This window comes from Piliocolobus tephrosceles, chromosome 1 (assembly GCF_002776525.5).
Source record: "Piliocolobus tephrosceles isolate RC106 chromosome 1, ASM277652v3, whole genome shotgun sequence".
Classification (NCBI taxonomy): Eukaryota; Metazoa; Chordata; class Mammalia; order Primates; family Cercopithecidae; genus Piliocolobus; species Piliocolobus tephrosceles.
In genome coordinates this window covers 202362327-202377646 of record NC_045434.1, presented here as the reverse complement: position 1 = coordinate 202377646, position 15320 = coordinate 202362327, and the positions used below count along the sequence as shown (strand labels likewise).

At 51.1% G+C, this 15320-nt stretch overlaps 1 protein-coding gene across 1 annotated transcript in view; it reads left to right on the top strand.

Moving 5' to 3' along the window:
* Positions 1 to 15320, top strand: part of VWA5B1 (von Willebrand factor A domain containing 5B1) — a 67771-nt gene that overhangs the window by 9456 nt on the left and 42995 nt on the right. The window contains exons 2-4 of the mRNA XM_023219336.2: positions 10240 to 10404; positions 12480 to 12632; positions 13962 to 14232. Of these exons, the coding sequence (XP_023075104.1) occupies positions 10266 to 10404; positions 12480 to 12632; positions 13962 to 14232 (563 nt within the window). The 5' untranslated portion in view covers positions 10240 to 10265. The remainder of the gene's footprint in view (positions 1 to 10239; positions 10405 to 12479; positions 12633 to 13961; positions 14233 to 15320) is intronic.

Sequence of the window (15320 nt, the reverse complement as noted above, 5' to 3'; positions counted from 1 at the left end):
AACGGGTATACATCCTCAGTTCCGATGTATCCCTTCAACTGGGCGGGGCGCGGGAGGAACGGGTATACATCCTCAGTTCCGATGTGGATTGTCTCTCAGAGCAGCTGAGACCCTGGACTGTCAATCTGAAGAGATGGATGGGATGAATTCTCCAGGTGCAGGTCGGCTTGTTGTTAGATAAAGATGCCAGGACCCAGAGCCCAGAGGGACCTTGTGGGAAGGACCTTCTCCAGGTCATTCATGTATTCATTCAGCAAATAAGTATTGAGGGGTGATGAAGCTTTGTGGTTAGGAGTTTGATCTCTGAAGGTGGAGTCCAAATCCCAGCTCCACCACTTACGAGTGTATTACCTCGACCAAGAAATGTAACCACGCTGGGCCTCAGCTTCCTCTTCCACAAAATGGGAGTAATAGCTGCGCCTTCTTGATAGGATTGTCCCAAGGGTTACCAGAACGAATTCATGAAAAGCACTTAGAACACCACCTGGCATCTACTCATTGCTCAATATGTGTTAGCTGGGATTTTTCAGAAAGTGTTTTAGGCACTCTTCCATGTGCTAAGAACCATAACAAGGAAGAAGTATAGCCTGGACCCCTACCCCAGGGTCTTAAGATCCCACCAATCTTTATGTCTCACCAGCTGTGCTCCGTGCAGGCCCAAGAGGTGTGGCCAGGCCATACGTGTGATGGCAGGGTCCCAGTCTAGGGTTCACATGCAGTTGGTGGCAGAACTGGTCATCAGGCCAGGGGGAGGCACTTTGACTCCCGATCCAGCACCCTCTGCCACCCCACAAAGCATCTCTGTGTGGGGAGGGCAGTGTGTGCGGGGAAGCAGTCTCATAGATTGGCCCAAACTGCTCTGGGACCTCAGAGAGAAGGGAAGGCAATGAATGTATTCTTTAGCTAACACCTAGGCAGGGGGCCCTGGGATGGCTGGGTGGCAGGTCTGAGAGCTGTAGGGGGCCAGAGCCACCAGGGGAAATGCCAAGAGCTCAGGTGCCCAGATGCAGTCATAGTGGGTGGGAGAGTGAAACCAGGAGGACAACCCAAAAAGAAAAGGGAATTAAAGCAATAGCCAACATTTACTGCGGACCAGAAACTGGGATAAGCATTTTATAGGGCAGTGTGTCCTTTGCAAGCTTCTCAATAACCTTAAGAAAGAGATGACGTTTTTACCTGCCCACTACACAGAGGGTGAAACTGAATTTGAAAGAAGCATCCAATGAGAGAGCACTGGAGAAGGAAGAGGAAAGACAGATTCCAGGGGCAGGAATTCACTTCCTAGCCTGTCATTTTACTACTTCGAGGTGGTGCAGGAAGGCACCGTACAAGGATTTGGTCTTCAACTCCCTAGAAGCCCCACTGCAACAGAGTAGCTCTAGAGGGGCAGTGGCTGGATTCGAAAACAATAGTGCCACCAGCCGGTGAGCCCCTCCAAGAGCGGTGTGCTAGAGATAGGAACAAGGTTTGAAGCCACACAGAGAATTTACTTAGTGCTTTTCAGTGGAGCCACAGGGATGCTGGCAGCTGGGCTGGGTGAGCTCGCCTTGCAAACATGCCCCTGGAAAGGTGGGTGTAAACTGAATTTGTGTAATAAAGCCCAATTTTCCCAGCGATGTGTGGGTGCATTTCTGAGTGACCCTCAGAGAGCAGAGGCTCCAATGCAGGAGTCTTACTGGGCCCCCCGGGGACAGGCATGGCACAATTTCCGTATATGTAAACGACTTCCTCCTTGATCTAATCCGACAAGCATCTTTTCAGATGCTTAGCCCAGATAAATGGCCCTCATTTATCTTTGCAAATGTGGATGCACTTATTTCTCCCTTCTTCAACCGGCCCAAACACAGTCTCCTAGCTGGAAGCCCCAGACATCGTGGGTGGCTTCTCCCCAGCCTCCTGTCCAGACTGACTGTCCAGGACGTCTCAACTGGCTGGACTCCAGGTCTCTCAGGCAGTGTGAGGACACAAGGCACTGAGAAGCCTGAGCATTCTGTGCTGTTACTACTCCCCCAACCCCCAGCTCTCACCAAAGGAGACTACAACTATCTCCAGGATAGAATCTCATGGGCTCTGGGCTGAAATAAATTTCTTCCATTGTATAGCCAAGGCCTATATCCACCCCATGACACATTTCATTCTATTTATTTGGCCACTGACTCATTCATTCAACCAATAGAGTACATGCCATCCATTCATTGTTGAGCACCAACTACTGGCCAGACACTGGGGAGAGACAGAGTATCCTGCCTCAAGTTCTGGGGGCTAACTGCTCCTGGTTGGGGTGGGTGGGGGACAGGACACAAGGCCTGAGGGCAGGGGCCCTGTACTTCTTGGTCATTGCGGTAACCCAGCCTAGCACAGTGTCTGGCACAGAGTAGGTCCTCCATATAGGTCTGTTAAATGGACACATGGTACATGGATGATGAGACAGATAACATGAGTGGTGCTGACTGTGCTGGTGGCAGGGGGCAATCTTAGGCAATGCAGGACCCCGAGAAGGCTCCATGGAGGTGATAACATTGAAGCTGGCCTTGAAGGATGACTAAGGATGGAGAGGTGGAGACAGCATTCCCAGCAAAGCCCTCAGTGCCAGAAGAGATAGCGGTAGCAGAACTCAGCCTTGTTTGGAGGCATAGCAAGAGTTCTTGACTGGCTGGAGCACGGGGTAAACGGGGTGAGGGTGGGCCTCACAATCATGAATTTGTTACCCACGTTGGCTGGATATAGGCCTACGTGGGGAGGTTTAAAGGAAGGAGACCAGAATATGAGAAGCCCAGAATTCTAGAAGGTTAGAACAATCAGACCAGATCCAGAGAACCTATAGACTTGGCCCCACTTTGGTAAGAGTGTTGATGCTGTCTGTGACTGGGTGGCTTTGGAGCACAGGCTTCTAAAGGGGCCATGAAAGCAGGACTTCCTAGAGGGGCTGGAGATAAGAAAAGGAGCAAAGGCCTCTAACCCCAGGTAAAAGGGCAGGTGGCAAGCCCAGAATTGCTTCTGGGCTCACAGTCTTCGTCTAGCCCAGGCCTGGCTGAGCCCACACAGGTGGGGGACCCCAACTTTGTGGAGCAGGATCTGGGGGGGATCAGACCAGGGTGAGGGTGAGATGCTTCCAGAATGGCTTTGCAGGTGGCAGGAACATGTTGTTTCTGGGACAACAATGTGCTGTGGATATAAGGGGAAAGGGTAGATTTCAGCAATAAGATCAGAGTCAGGGTCAGGGGTTACTAGGGCAAATGCTAGGCAGAGGCCCATGGGACCTTCCCAGCTTAGACCTGGAGGAAGCTAAGGCACAAGGAGGTTAAGTAACTTCCTCAAGACCATGCAGAATGTGAGTGGCAGAGCCCAGCAGTGTGACTGGGCCAATTACTCTGGAAGTGGCCATCACAGGGACTCTAACCTCAGGCAGTTCCCCAGAGACTGGGACCTAGGCACCCCTAACCACTACCCCACGGGCAAGTTTCTGCCTTCCCAATCTCTTTCTGAAAAGCAAATATCCCCCAGCAAGGGGGGCATGAGGGCCTTCTCCTTGACCCCAGGAGCCCTGACACACCCCCCCTCCCACCTCCACCTCCCTTGTGATGGCTGAAGCCAGCAGAACCCCAACACTCTCTTCTCCCCTGTGCTCAGCATGAACTGGGAAGCATCCTGAGCAGGGGAAAGACCAGGCTTTGGAGTCCAGGCTGTTTTCCGTTCAGCTTGGCCACTCTAGCTGTGTGATGGCTTTTGGACCTCCCTCTGAACCTGGAAATTGGGAGTAGGTGTGAGTACTAGCAATGCCTGTGAAGTACTAGAACCTGGTAGGTGCCCCCATTCAGAGTTCCTCATTCAAGCCAAGCATAGTCCAGGGAGCTGGAACAAGGCAAAGGAGGAGGTGCAGCCACTGCTGTTTCAGAACTCACAGCCCCATGGAAAGATAAAGCCATTGCAGATGAGTGGCTGTAGTGCCGCAGGATGTGGGGTGTTATATACAATAGCTCAAAGGCTATGGAAGCCCCAAGAAAAGCGTGTCTGTTGGACTGGAGTGTCAGAGAAAGGGAAGCCTTCCTGGAGGAGGTGCATCTAAGCCTTGAATGATGAACAAGACTTTGAAGGCAGAGGAGGCAAAGGGTGGCAAAGAACCTGACGTGTTCAGGGCATGGTGAGAGGGTCAGTGTGTTTGGAGGAAGGCCAGCATGTAGAACATGGTGGGCGGTGGCACTGGAGAGAGACGGTGACCCACTGGGGAGAGCCTTGAATGCCACACTGGACATTTGACTTACTCTTTTGGACAAAATCAATGGGAAGCCATTATGCTCAGGAAAAATAGAGGGGTGTGTGTGTGTGTGTGTGCGTGTGAGGGAACCACAAGGGAAACAGCCTGGAGGTTGAAGGACCAGGTAGGAGATGATAGAGACAGTCTAGGGGAGATCAATGAAGCAGCAGCAACGGGAAGAGAGAAGAGAGAATTGTAAGACTCGCTCAGGAAGAGGTGACAAGGCTTGGGAGAAACTCAGCGCAGGAAATAAAGTAGCCTCATGTTTAAGGACATGGTCCTTCTGCTTGGGTTTACTCTTAACCTCATTGTTTACTGACTGTGTGGCCATGGGCAAGTTGCCTCACCTCTTTGAGCCTTGGTATTTTCATTTATCAAATAGGGATACTAAGAGTACCTACCTCCAAGAGATGCTGAAAATCATATATGCAAAGCACTCAGAGTGGTATTTCATCCATTCAGCAAATACTTATTGAGCATCTACTAGGTGCCTGGCACTACTCTATGGGCAGCAGATACAGCAGTGAGCAAACTAAAACAAAATTCTGGCCCTCACAGGGATTACACCTTGGAGGGTTAGGATACACATTAAACAAGATAAATAAGCAGGATATACATTATATCAGATAGTGATAAGTGCTAAGGAAAAAAACAAAGAAAGGAACCTGGAAAGTATTGGGAGGTTGCAGTTTTAGGAATGAATGAGTGGTCTTGAAGATGGAGCCATCACAGATGGTGTGTGAAGTTCAAGGCACGGGAATGGAAATGCAGGCTGAGCTGGGAAGGAAACAAAGGTTGCTGACATGCGGGGTCAAGGGGTAAATGCCCAGGGTGTTGATGCACTGTTCCCAAGGATGCTCGAGTCACCTAAGATGATGGCAGGGCTTGGGAAACAGAGGAAGTCATGAGCCAAGCACCAAGTGTTGACTAAAGGAGTATGATTGAGACCTTAGAGAAGGCAAGCCACAAGGATGGGATAGCCAAAAGGCATCAGTCCCCCAAGGAGAAGGGTTTTGACTGGAGGACAGAAGAGTGACAGTCTTGACGCAGGCAGCAACTGGGACCCGGGACACAGAGAGTCTCAGGAGAAGCACAGGATCTGGGGTATTTTGCTGGCCATGCAGGGGCAGCTGCAGAGGACACAGGGGAAGGTTTGGAGAGGTGGGTGGTGGGCAGTGGCAAGGAGCTGGCTCAGGGGCATGGAATTACAGAGCTTCCTCAGTGGGTTGATGGCCTGTTACAAGACGGGTGGCACCTATGGCGGGCAGGGAGGGTGGATTTGGACCATGGTACATAAAGACTGGAATGAGAGCCTAACAGATTGAATGTCTGTAGCTTCTCTGTGGAGCTGCCCTTGACCTGGTGGCTAGAGGATATCTCTCCCTGAGCTGAACCCATGCAAAACCCAGAAACGACCAGCCTGACATTGTGATAACATATGGATCCATGCATTCATTGAACAAATATTTTTCATCCCTTTCTATGAGGGCAAGCAGAGCTCAAGGTACTTAGGATGCATCAATGAGAAAAACAGGCTCCAATCACCACCCTTGTGGAAGGAAGCAGATGAAAAGCAATAAACGCAATAAAAGTTTTCTACGTAACATGTTGGAGAGACATGCTATGGAAAATATCCAAACAAAGCAGGATGAGGGATCTGAAGGAAAGGAGGCGAAGGGTGCAAGTTTAAAGCAAGTTTTCAGGGCCCTTCCTGAGAAGGTGCCATCTGAGCAGACGTGAAGGGGTGAGGAAGCAAGCCACGAGCACGCGCATGTCTAGAGGCTGGAGTGAATCCATTAAGGGGGTGGTCAGAAGGGAAAACAGCAGGGGCTTAGATCGATGGGGGCTTGAGGGACATGGGAGCCATCAGAAAGTTTGAGTCATGGAGTCACACAATTTTGTCTTCAAAGGACGACTCTGACTGCTCCACTGGGAATACACAGTAAGGGGATGATGTGGCTGCTGCAGTGGGGATGACAAGAACAGGCTGGATTGTGAACTTCCAGCTTTATTTACTATCTGTCTCTTCCATTAGTATCTCCACTCACGCCTGCCTGTTCCCACTGTATCCCCAGCACCTAGTGTCCTTCAGTGTCCTTGGGAGGCTGCTGGCACTCATTCATTCATTTCACTTTAGAAATATTTATTGAGCACCTATTATGTGCCAGGCATAAATATGAATAATGTTCTACCCAGAAGGACAGCAACTATTTGGGATTTATCATCTCTAGGCCGTCACAAAAGTGTTGGCATTTAATGGGCACACCAAGAACCTCCTCTAAGCCATATAGAGCTCTTAGCGTCCAGGTTCAGCCCAACGTTTCATCAGGAAAACACTGTCCAGAGCCTCAAATCATTCCAATCTTTCTATGTGCCTCTTAGAGAATATGAGAAGGGATCCAATTTATAACTCTGGGCACTCATTCTTAAAAATCTTTTTTTCCTGCCCTCCCCCGTCCTCCCTTCCTTGTTCTTTAAGCCCTCCCTCCCTCTTCTCCCCTGGCCCTTTCTGCCAGCTCCACTCAATCCCTTTCTGGTTTCTCTCACCTCACCAACTCTTTTCCAGACGCAGCATCCCAAAAGTGAAGGAACTGGGCAAAGACATGTTGTGTGGCACACTGAGGAAGGAGGTGGGGAAGGTAAACACAGTGTTGATCCTCACACACTTGACAAGCCCCACTCACACCAGACACCATTCCTAAGACTGAACCCTGGCTTCCCACACTCTGACCCGGAGATGCCATGGCCTTGTCCCTGTCCCTGGGTGCTTCCTGTGGCCCATGCCCATCTGAGGCCCAGGTTGGGACAGAGCTGGAAGGGAAGACACTCAGCATAATCTATTCTGGTCCTTATGGTCCCCATCTCTCATGGGGGTGGCCCTGGGCCCCTCCCAGGAGAAAGTCATACACGTGTACCCATTTACTTGTGTGCCCTTGAGGTACCCCAAACCCACATCCAAAGCCAGCACACTCCCTTGAGGCCTCACCATCCTCATCTGCAGAAGAATAATACGTTAGAAGGTTTTATGAGGATTAAATGAGATAATATATGTGCCTGGCACATTTTCAATGTTTAATAAATTCCAGCTGTCATTGCTATGACCTTTCCCCACTCCCACATTTCCTCTGCTGCCACGTTATAAACTCCTTGCCATTTGGGTTGGGTCTCATCCTTACATAGACAGTGGCTAATTCAGAGCCTGGAATACAGTAGGTGCTTATCAATGCTGGATGAATTGATAAAAAATATGCATTAACCAGGCCCCCACAGGATTTAAAGTTTATTCTTTCCAAGGGGTTCTGACATTCTTTTTTTCCATAATATAGATTTTGGTTTTTTATTTGCGTGTGTGTGTGTGTGTGTGTACGGTTTTTAAAAATAATTTCCACTTTTATTTTAGATTTAGGGGCTACATATACAGGTTTGTTACATGGATATATTGCATGATGGTGAGTTTTGGGATATGACTGATCCCATCACCCAGGTAGTTAGCACAGTACCCAACAGTTAGTTTTTCAACCCTTTCCCCACTCCTTCCCTCCCCTACCTGTAGTCCCGAGTGTCTATTATTGTCATCTTTATGTCCACGAGTATACAATGTTAAGCTCCCACTTTCAAGTGAGAACATGGGGTTTTTGGTTTTCTGTTCCTGCATTATTCGCTTAGGCTAATGGCCTCCAACTGCATCGGTGTTGCTGCAAAGGACATGGTTTTGTTCATTTTTATGGCTGCATGACATTCCTAAAGGGTCAATGCTGAGGGAGTCTGCCGTCTGTTATCAGATGTCCCTCATCTAAGCCCCGCTCCCTGGGCCAGGGACAGTGTGGGTAGACTGGGTTGGATAAAATGCCTTTGGCAGAACCTCACCCCAAGGTGGACTGGAGCTGAGGTCTGGGTTCAATGCATGTCTGGGTGCTGGCTCCCTAAGGCTGCGTTCCCCAATCAGTATTCCAGACAGGAGTGAACCAGGATGCAGGCGGGGGCGGTGGGGGAGAGAGAACATTGGGAGGGGGAGACGTGGCACTGTCAGGAAATGAAGGCTGCCTCCCCACCCCTTTGCCCCCTGCCTCCCCACCCCCTTGAAGTTGCCAGGCTTTGCCAGGCTTTGCTCTGGCCACCAGGAGAGAGATCTCCTGAGAGAAGGCCACTTGGGGAGACAGCAGCTCCCTCGCGGCTCTTTATCTGCCTGCTGCTGTCAGTCAGCCCCACAGGAGATAAGCCCAGAGGGAGAACATAGTTAAAAAGCCACTGTTGGCCTGGCGGGGTGCCGGGGTGTGGGGGAGCACCTGAGGATCTCAGCTGGGGACATGGAGAGGACCCAGGAGAAACAGTCCCTTCTTTGAGAAAGAGCAGGGTACTCAGCACTCATTGAACACCCTTGTAAATAACGGGCAGCAGGCCACCAGCCCAGGGAAGCTTTGCCTGGCACCTACCCCGCAGACAGGAAAACCCAGAGGGAATCTGACCTCAAACTTCTATTCCACACCCTTCATTTGACTTTGCTTCCCATTCCCACCCCACTTCTTCAAGGCATGTGATTACTTGGGCGGGGGTCTTGGGAGACCCTAGATCATTGAGACACGGTCCTGAGAAATGCTATGGAGGCCTCCGTGCTGCAAGGATGAAAGCCATGCATTCTCTTCTTCATTCAATCAACACAAAGGGGGTTGTGAAACCAAAGTCGATGTGGCCCATGCCCACGTATATAGCGCCTACGCTCAAACGGGAAACAGAGAGTAACAGACGTCACTCAGAAACAGAACGCAGCACAACAAATGGTTAGAGAAGCTCTTCAGGAGAGAAACTCAGCTCTGTGCAGGGATGACAGAGGATGCTGGGCACACTGGTCTGGCCTCCCTGCAGAGGGGACCCGAGTTGACCATGAAAGATGAATAGGGGGTTACTAGTTTAAAAATGGGTGCGGGATGGGCCTTCCGGGAGGAGCAGCAAGCACAGGGGTGGAAGGAGCAGGACACGTGTCCGGAGTGGAAACTGCTGAGACCCACAGGGTGTGTTTGGGGACTGTGGGGATGCTAGGCTGGGAGGCCAGCAGGGGCCCGATCCCATAGAGCCCCAGGCCACCTTAAACTTTGGTTCTCTGTCCAAGGAGCAAGGGTGAGTAGAAGAGGGAAGTGGGGGTAGCAGAGACCTGTCCTGTTTATGTGTCCAGAATGTTTGTTCTGACCAGTAGGTGGAAAATGGATTCTTGGGCAAGAGGAGATTCAAGAGGCAGATCAGGAGCTGCAGTCCACGTGGAGGTGGTGGTGGCCTGGGACAAGGTGCTGGTGGCCGCAAAGGGAGGATGTGGATAGATACAAGGGTTTTTCCAGAGATGACACACGGGTCTTGGCAATGGATTGGCTGTGTGTGTGTGTTGGGGCGGGTGTTAGGAAGGAGGTGCAGGAATGACTCCCAGGTTTTGGCCTCTACACCTGGAAGAATGTGGCTCCCCTTACTTTGGTGACTATTGGGGGTGGCCCTCACCTACCAAGTGTTCACTGCAGTGAGCAGGCTCGCTGAAGTCAGAGAAGGAAGGACGTGGTGAGGTATTCCAATGCCCTTATTCTGCAGAGGCAACATCTGAGGCTTAGGGATTACAGGACACACAGAGGATGGGGTCAGAGCCTGAGCCTCTCGACTTCCTTCCCCACATGGTCTGTTGGGAGAATTCCAGGCTGAACGTGAGGCTACCTGGACTCTAGCCCTGACTGTGCTCCAACCCTTTGAGTGAATCCCAACAGGTCACATGCTTTCAAGCCTCAGTTTCTCTACCTGTGAAATGAAAGGAAGAGAATGGCCACTTCTCTTCTCAGGGAAGAATGGTAGTTATCCTGCCGTCACTTCCTTCCCAGGAACTAGGAAGTTCTTGGGGAAAATGAAAACAATGCTGCTTTGATTGCTTGGGGTTGTCTGAAACGGGAAAACTAGGTTGGGGAGACCTGGAGGAGCCTCTCCCCACTTCCTGCCCTTCCTGTGTCTTGCAGGTTCTGAAGGTTGAGTAGCCAGCGGGATGCCTGGCTTGCTGAATTGGATCACGGGGGCAGCCCTGCCCCTCACCGCGTCTGATGTTACCTCCTGTGTCAGTGGTTATGCCCTGGGCCTAACTGCCTCCCTCACCTATGGCAACTTAGAAGCCCAGCCCTTCCAGGGTAAGGACACCTGCTTGGGGCCTCCCCGGAACCACCCCCTCCTCCACATTGAATCCCTGTCTTGACATTTACTCGCTGACTGACCTTAGGCGAGTCATGCCACCCCTCCGAATCTGTTTCCTCATCTGTAAAATGGTGAGACTATTTCTGCTTTGCAGGCCCCAAAGCCAATAGCAAGGAGGGTCAGGATTTGAGCTGAAGAGGTTTGGGTTCAGCCCCAGCCAACTATCCCCACACTTTTCTTTTTCTTTGTGACAGGGTCTCATTCTGTTGCCCAGGCTTGAATGCAGTGGTGCGATCACGGCTCACTGCAGCCTCCACCTCCCGGGATCAAGAGATCCTCCCACCTCAGCCTCCCAAGTAGCTGAGACTACAGGCATGTGCCACCTCACCCAACTAATTTTTGTATTTTTTGTGGAGACTGGGTTTTGCCATGTTGCCCAGTCTGCTCTCGAACTTCTGAGCTCAAGCAATCCACCCACCTCGGCCTCCCAAAGTGTGGGATTACAGGCTTGAGCCACAGTGCCGGACTGTCCCTGTACTTTACAGCCCACAAGGCACACTGTCCGGTGGTCAGTCCCACACTTTCTCCAGGGAGCCTCACAAGAGGAGAAGCATCAAGACTCAGTCAAAGCAAGGAGGCTCCACTCCTAGCCATGGTTCTTGCTCCTGTGACCCTGGGGAAGCTGCCACCCCCTCAAAATCAGGATGCTCCTCTCTGCTGTCCAGATGCCCTGGGTTGTGATGGAGCCGATGAGGTAATAGAGCAGGCAGGACTTTGTGGACTGAGAAACCATCTGTGAATATGAACCGCGGTCAGGGGTGTGGACGCACACTGGCCTGCCAGAGTCATTTGTAAATCAAACTCCTTTCACTTCAGGAGGGGAGTTGTGGGAAGGCCAGGAGGGCACCAGCCAGGATTCCCTTCCTATCTGCAGTGATGGGGCCTCCTAGCCACCAAACTTCATGTCTTTGGTCACCAACCTTTGGTGACAAAACTTCAACCCTACCTGAGATTCTGAAACCCCTGCAGGGCTGCCCTGGGGACCAACACTACCAAAGGGTGCCGCAGGGAAACTTTCTTCCCCTTAGAAATTTCCCGGGCAGGGCAAATGGCCCTGTTCCTGTGTTCAAGGAAACCTACAGAGGGCGACTTAAATTAGGATCCACCTGCAGACTCAGGGAGCTAAATACCCAAACTACTTCCAACAGTCCTTTGGCTTTCCACAGAAGGAACAAGTCCCCCACTTTACAGATGAGGAAACTGAGCCCCAGAGGGAGCGGAGGTCGGAGTTTGTGGGGGGCTCACCCTGGACGCCGCATTGTGCTGTCCTGATATTAAGAGGGTAGATAAAACAAGACCTTAACACTGTCAGTGTGATCCCCAGCCGCCAGCATTACTCAGAAGCTGCTTCAGAAAGGCAGGATTTCTGGCCCCACCCCAGAACTACTGAATCCAAATCTGGATTTTAACAAGACCCCCAGGTCACTCGTGAGCTTCTAAAGTTTGAGAAGCACTAAGATATAATAATGTGTGGCACGTGGCTTTATAAATGATGCCTATTTTTTTCAATTCTCACTACGACCCTGGGAATAGGCTTCATCATCACCATCTTACAGGTGGTGCTAGGAGGCCTAGAGAAGCTAAGTGTCTTATCCAGGGTCACCTGGCTAGGAAACATGACAGGGCCTGGATTAGAACCCTAGTCTTCCTCCAAAGCCCCAATCTTCCATGCCACAGGTGACAAACTTGTGGTCCATGGACAAAGCTGACCATACAGATGTGCTTTATGAGGCGCACACAATAAGTCCCATAAAATCCCATGTTTTCACTCTCTTGGAAAACCAGAAGTTCCGGCCACATCAGGCTCACGTACCTGCAAAATAAGAGCTGGCCCTGCCGCTGCACTTACCCACCTGGTCCCAGAGCTGGCTCGCTGCCGAGGCCTCTGGGCATTCGCTGAGTGGCAGTGGGCACCACCCAACCGGCAGGCCAAGGATTCAGGTTCCTTCCAGGCAAGGGGTGTGCAGGGTGGGCCTGGGGCACCTCGCGATGCTGGGCCCTGCTCTGACAGGTCTCTTCGTGTACCCCCTGGATGAGTGCACCACGGTGATCGGCTTTGAGGCAGTCATTGCCGACCGTGTCGTGACGGTACAGATCAAGGACAAAGCCAAGCTGGAGAGCGGCCACTTTGATGCCTCCCGTGTTCGATCCCCAACAGTCACAGGTAAGGAGACCAGAAGGGTTGCAGCGGGACCTGGGTTTGGCCAGCCGAAGCCTGCCTGGGTTGGAGCCTCAGGCCGACTGCAAGGATAGCAGTGGGATTTGAGGGAGAAAGAGCGCTGAACTAGTCAGGAATCCTGGACGGAATCCTGTGCCACTTTGGGCCAATAATTAACTTCTCTGAACCTCAGCTTCACTGTCTGTAACACAGAGGTAATTGACTTTCTGTTGTCACTCGAAAGTGTGAGGATCAAAGGAGGGGAGGCAACAAAAGGATTTTAAAGGTCTCTCTAGAGAACAGAATAACATATCTTTTAAGTTCAGAGGCTGTGGGACAAGTCACACCAGGATTTGACTCCCTTTCCTGTGGCTTACAAATGGTGTGAGCTCAGAGAAAAAATCAACCCCCTCTGTAAAATGGAATAAATAGCTGTCCTCACTTGATGCTCAACCAGGATAATGCAGGCAGAGGACTCACATCACAGTAAATACTCAAAGCATGGCTACTAATGCCTGCTATTGAGGAAACTGAGGCTCAGAGAGGGAGAGCAACTGGCTCAAGGTCAGTAAAAGGCAGCTGTTAGTGCCTTTTAGGCAGCACGTCACACAGCATGTTAGTGGAAGAGCCAGGGCTAGAACGTAGACCAGGTAAAATATAAAAGAGATTCTTACTGTTGGATCTACGATCAAGGTGAAGTTTGTTCAAGTGGTTATTAAAATGTTCAGTGAACACTCATCCTGTATAAATTGCAAAGTTGTCCCTGAGTTGTTACGATTTATCACGGTCCAAAAGATTAGTTAGGATCTGTCTAGGAGTAACCGTAATGGGAGCAGGGGGTGGAAAGTGACTGTGTCAAAAGAGGTTGTGATGATGTTAGAGGAAAAGACCAGCCCAGATCAGGGACCAGGGAGGTGTTCATGGAGGGGTTGGGTGGGTGGGTAGACTGGGTAAGCAGGGATGAAGAAATGGGTGTTTTGATAAAAAGAAAGAGCATGAGCAAAAGTATGGATCCCTGAGGGTGGGGGATGCTTTTATTTGGTTCTCGGGGTGGGAAGTAGAATTTGGGGGATGGAGATGTGTTCCTCTGTTGGGGTTTTGTGAGTCCAGGTTTTCCACCCCCAGCAAGGTAGAGTGGAAAGTTCACAGGCTTAGAGTCAGACACATGGGGGTTCAGATCCCGGTTCAACCGGTTACTTATTCACAAGACACACCCTCAGGCTGAGCCTTGATTTTCCCATCAGCAAAATGGGGCCACTCACTAACCTCAAGAGCAATCTTAGAGGGGATCAGAGATAATCTATGTACAGCCCCTGACGCCAGCCTGGCACTTAGGGAACATTCTGCAAGAGGGGGTTTCCATCGCCCCTCATTCCTGCACACCGGGAAAGCTGACCTTGGATGAGGATTTGGAGCGGATCCTGTTTGTGGCCAACCTGGGGACCATTGCCCCCATGGAGAACGTCGCCATCTTCATCAGCACCTCCTCGGAGCTCCCGACGCTGCCCAGCGGGGCTGTGAGGGTCCTTCTGCCTGCTGTCTGTGCCCCAACCGTGCCCCAGTTCTGCACCAAGAGCACTGGCACCTCCAACCAACAGGCCCAGGGGTAAGGAGGCCCTGCCCAGACCAATCAGAGTCCCAGGTGGGCAGCAGAGAGTGCATCAGGTGACATTAGTAGGGGATGGGGTGGGGGAGACAGGGAGGAGATGGGGAGGCTCTGCTGTACCGTTGCCACCCTCTGAGCCATTTGCTTCTCCCCTGCTCACTTTTAGAGCACTTAAAAGCATCCCTGAAATGCCCTATAATGATACTGGCCAGAAGTTGTGAAATTTGGAGAGCTTGGAATCAGCATTTCCAAGCTGTCCAAATTTCATAACTTTCCTCAAGAGGTGCTTTCTGAGCACCTACATGTGCCAGACACTGGGCTGGTTGTTAGGGATAGAGAAGGAGAAAAACCAACATGTTTCCTGACATTTTGGAACTTGGTGGAAGACCATTATCCAACGAATAACACAACTAATTATGTGACTCATTGTGTACTGGAATGCATTATTGACTGAAAAGTACAAGGAAGGAGAAGTTCATTGGGCTAAGAGTACAAAAGAGGGACCCAACCTGGAGGGCCAGGGGCCGGGCCAGGCTTCTCCGAGGAGTGATGTTTCAGCTGAGAACTGAACGATAAGGAGGATGTAGGCACAGAGAGGAGCATTCCCGTAGGTGAGAGCAGCAGGGACAAAGACCCTGGGGTAGCAAGGACAGGGCCCTGGAGAAGAACAGAAGCACAGGTGGCACACGATGAGGCTGCAGAGGCATCGGACGCCCTTTGGCCCTGGCTAAGTCTGTTTCTCCAAAAGCAACAAGGAGCCATTAAGAGGGTTTTCAACAGGATAGGGAGAGGAACATGACAAGCCCGGTACCTGGACAGTTTCTCTGTCCTCCCCTCGTGGTATGGAGGGAAAATGAGGTGGGTCACAGTCTAAGGCACTTATAGCTGAGATCATTTTCTATGAAAATAAGTGCTGTAGGGGACGGAAGGGGACAGAGTGGGACAAGTGCTATTTTAGCTCCAACGAACAAGAACCAGGCATCATTTGTGGCCTGACCTGAATGAAGGGGACAAGCCATGGAAATATACTAGAGGGAATATTTTGTGCAGGGAGAGTCACAAGTGCAGAGGCCCAGAGGCAGCAGCAG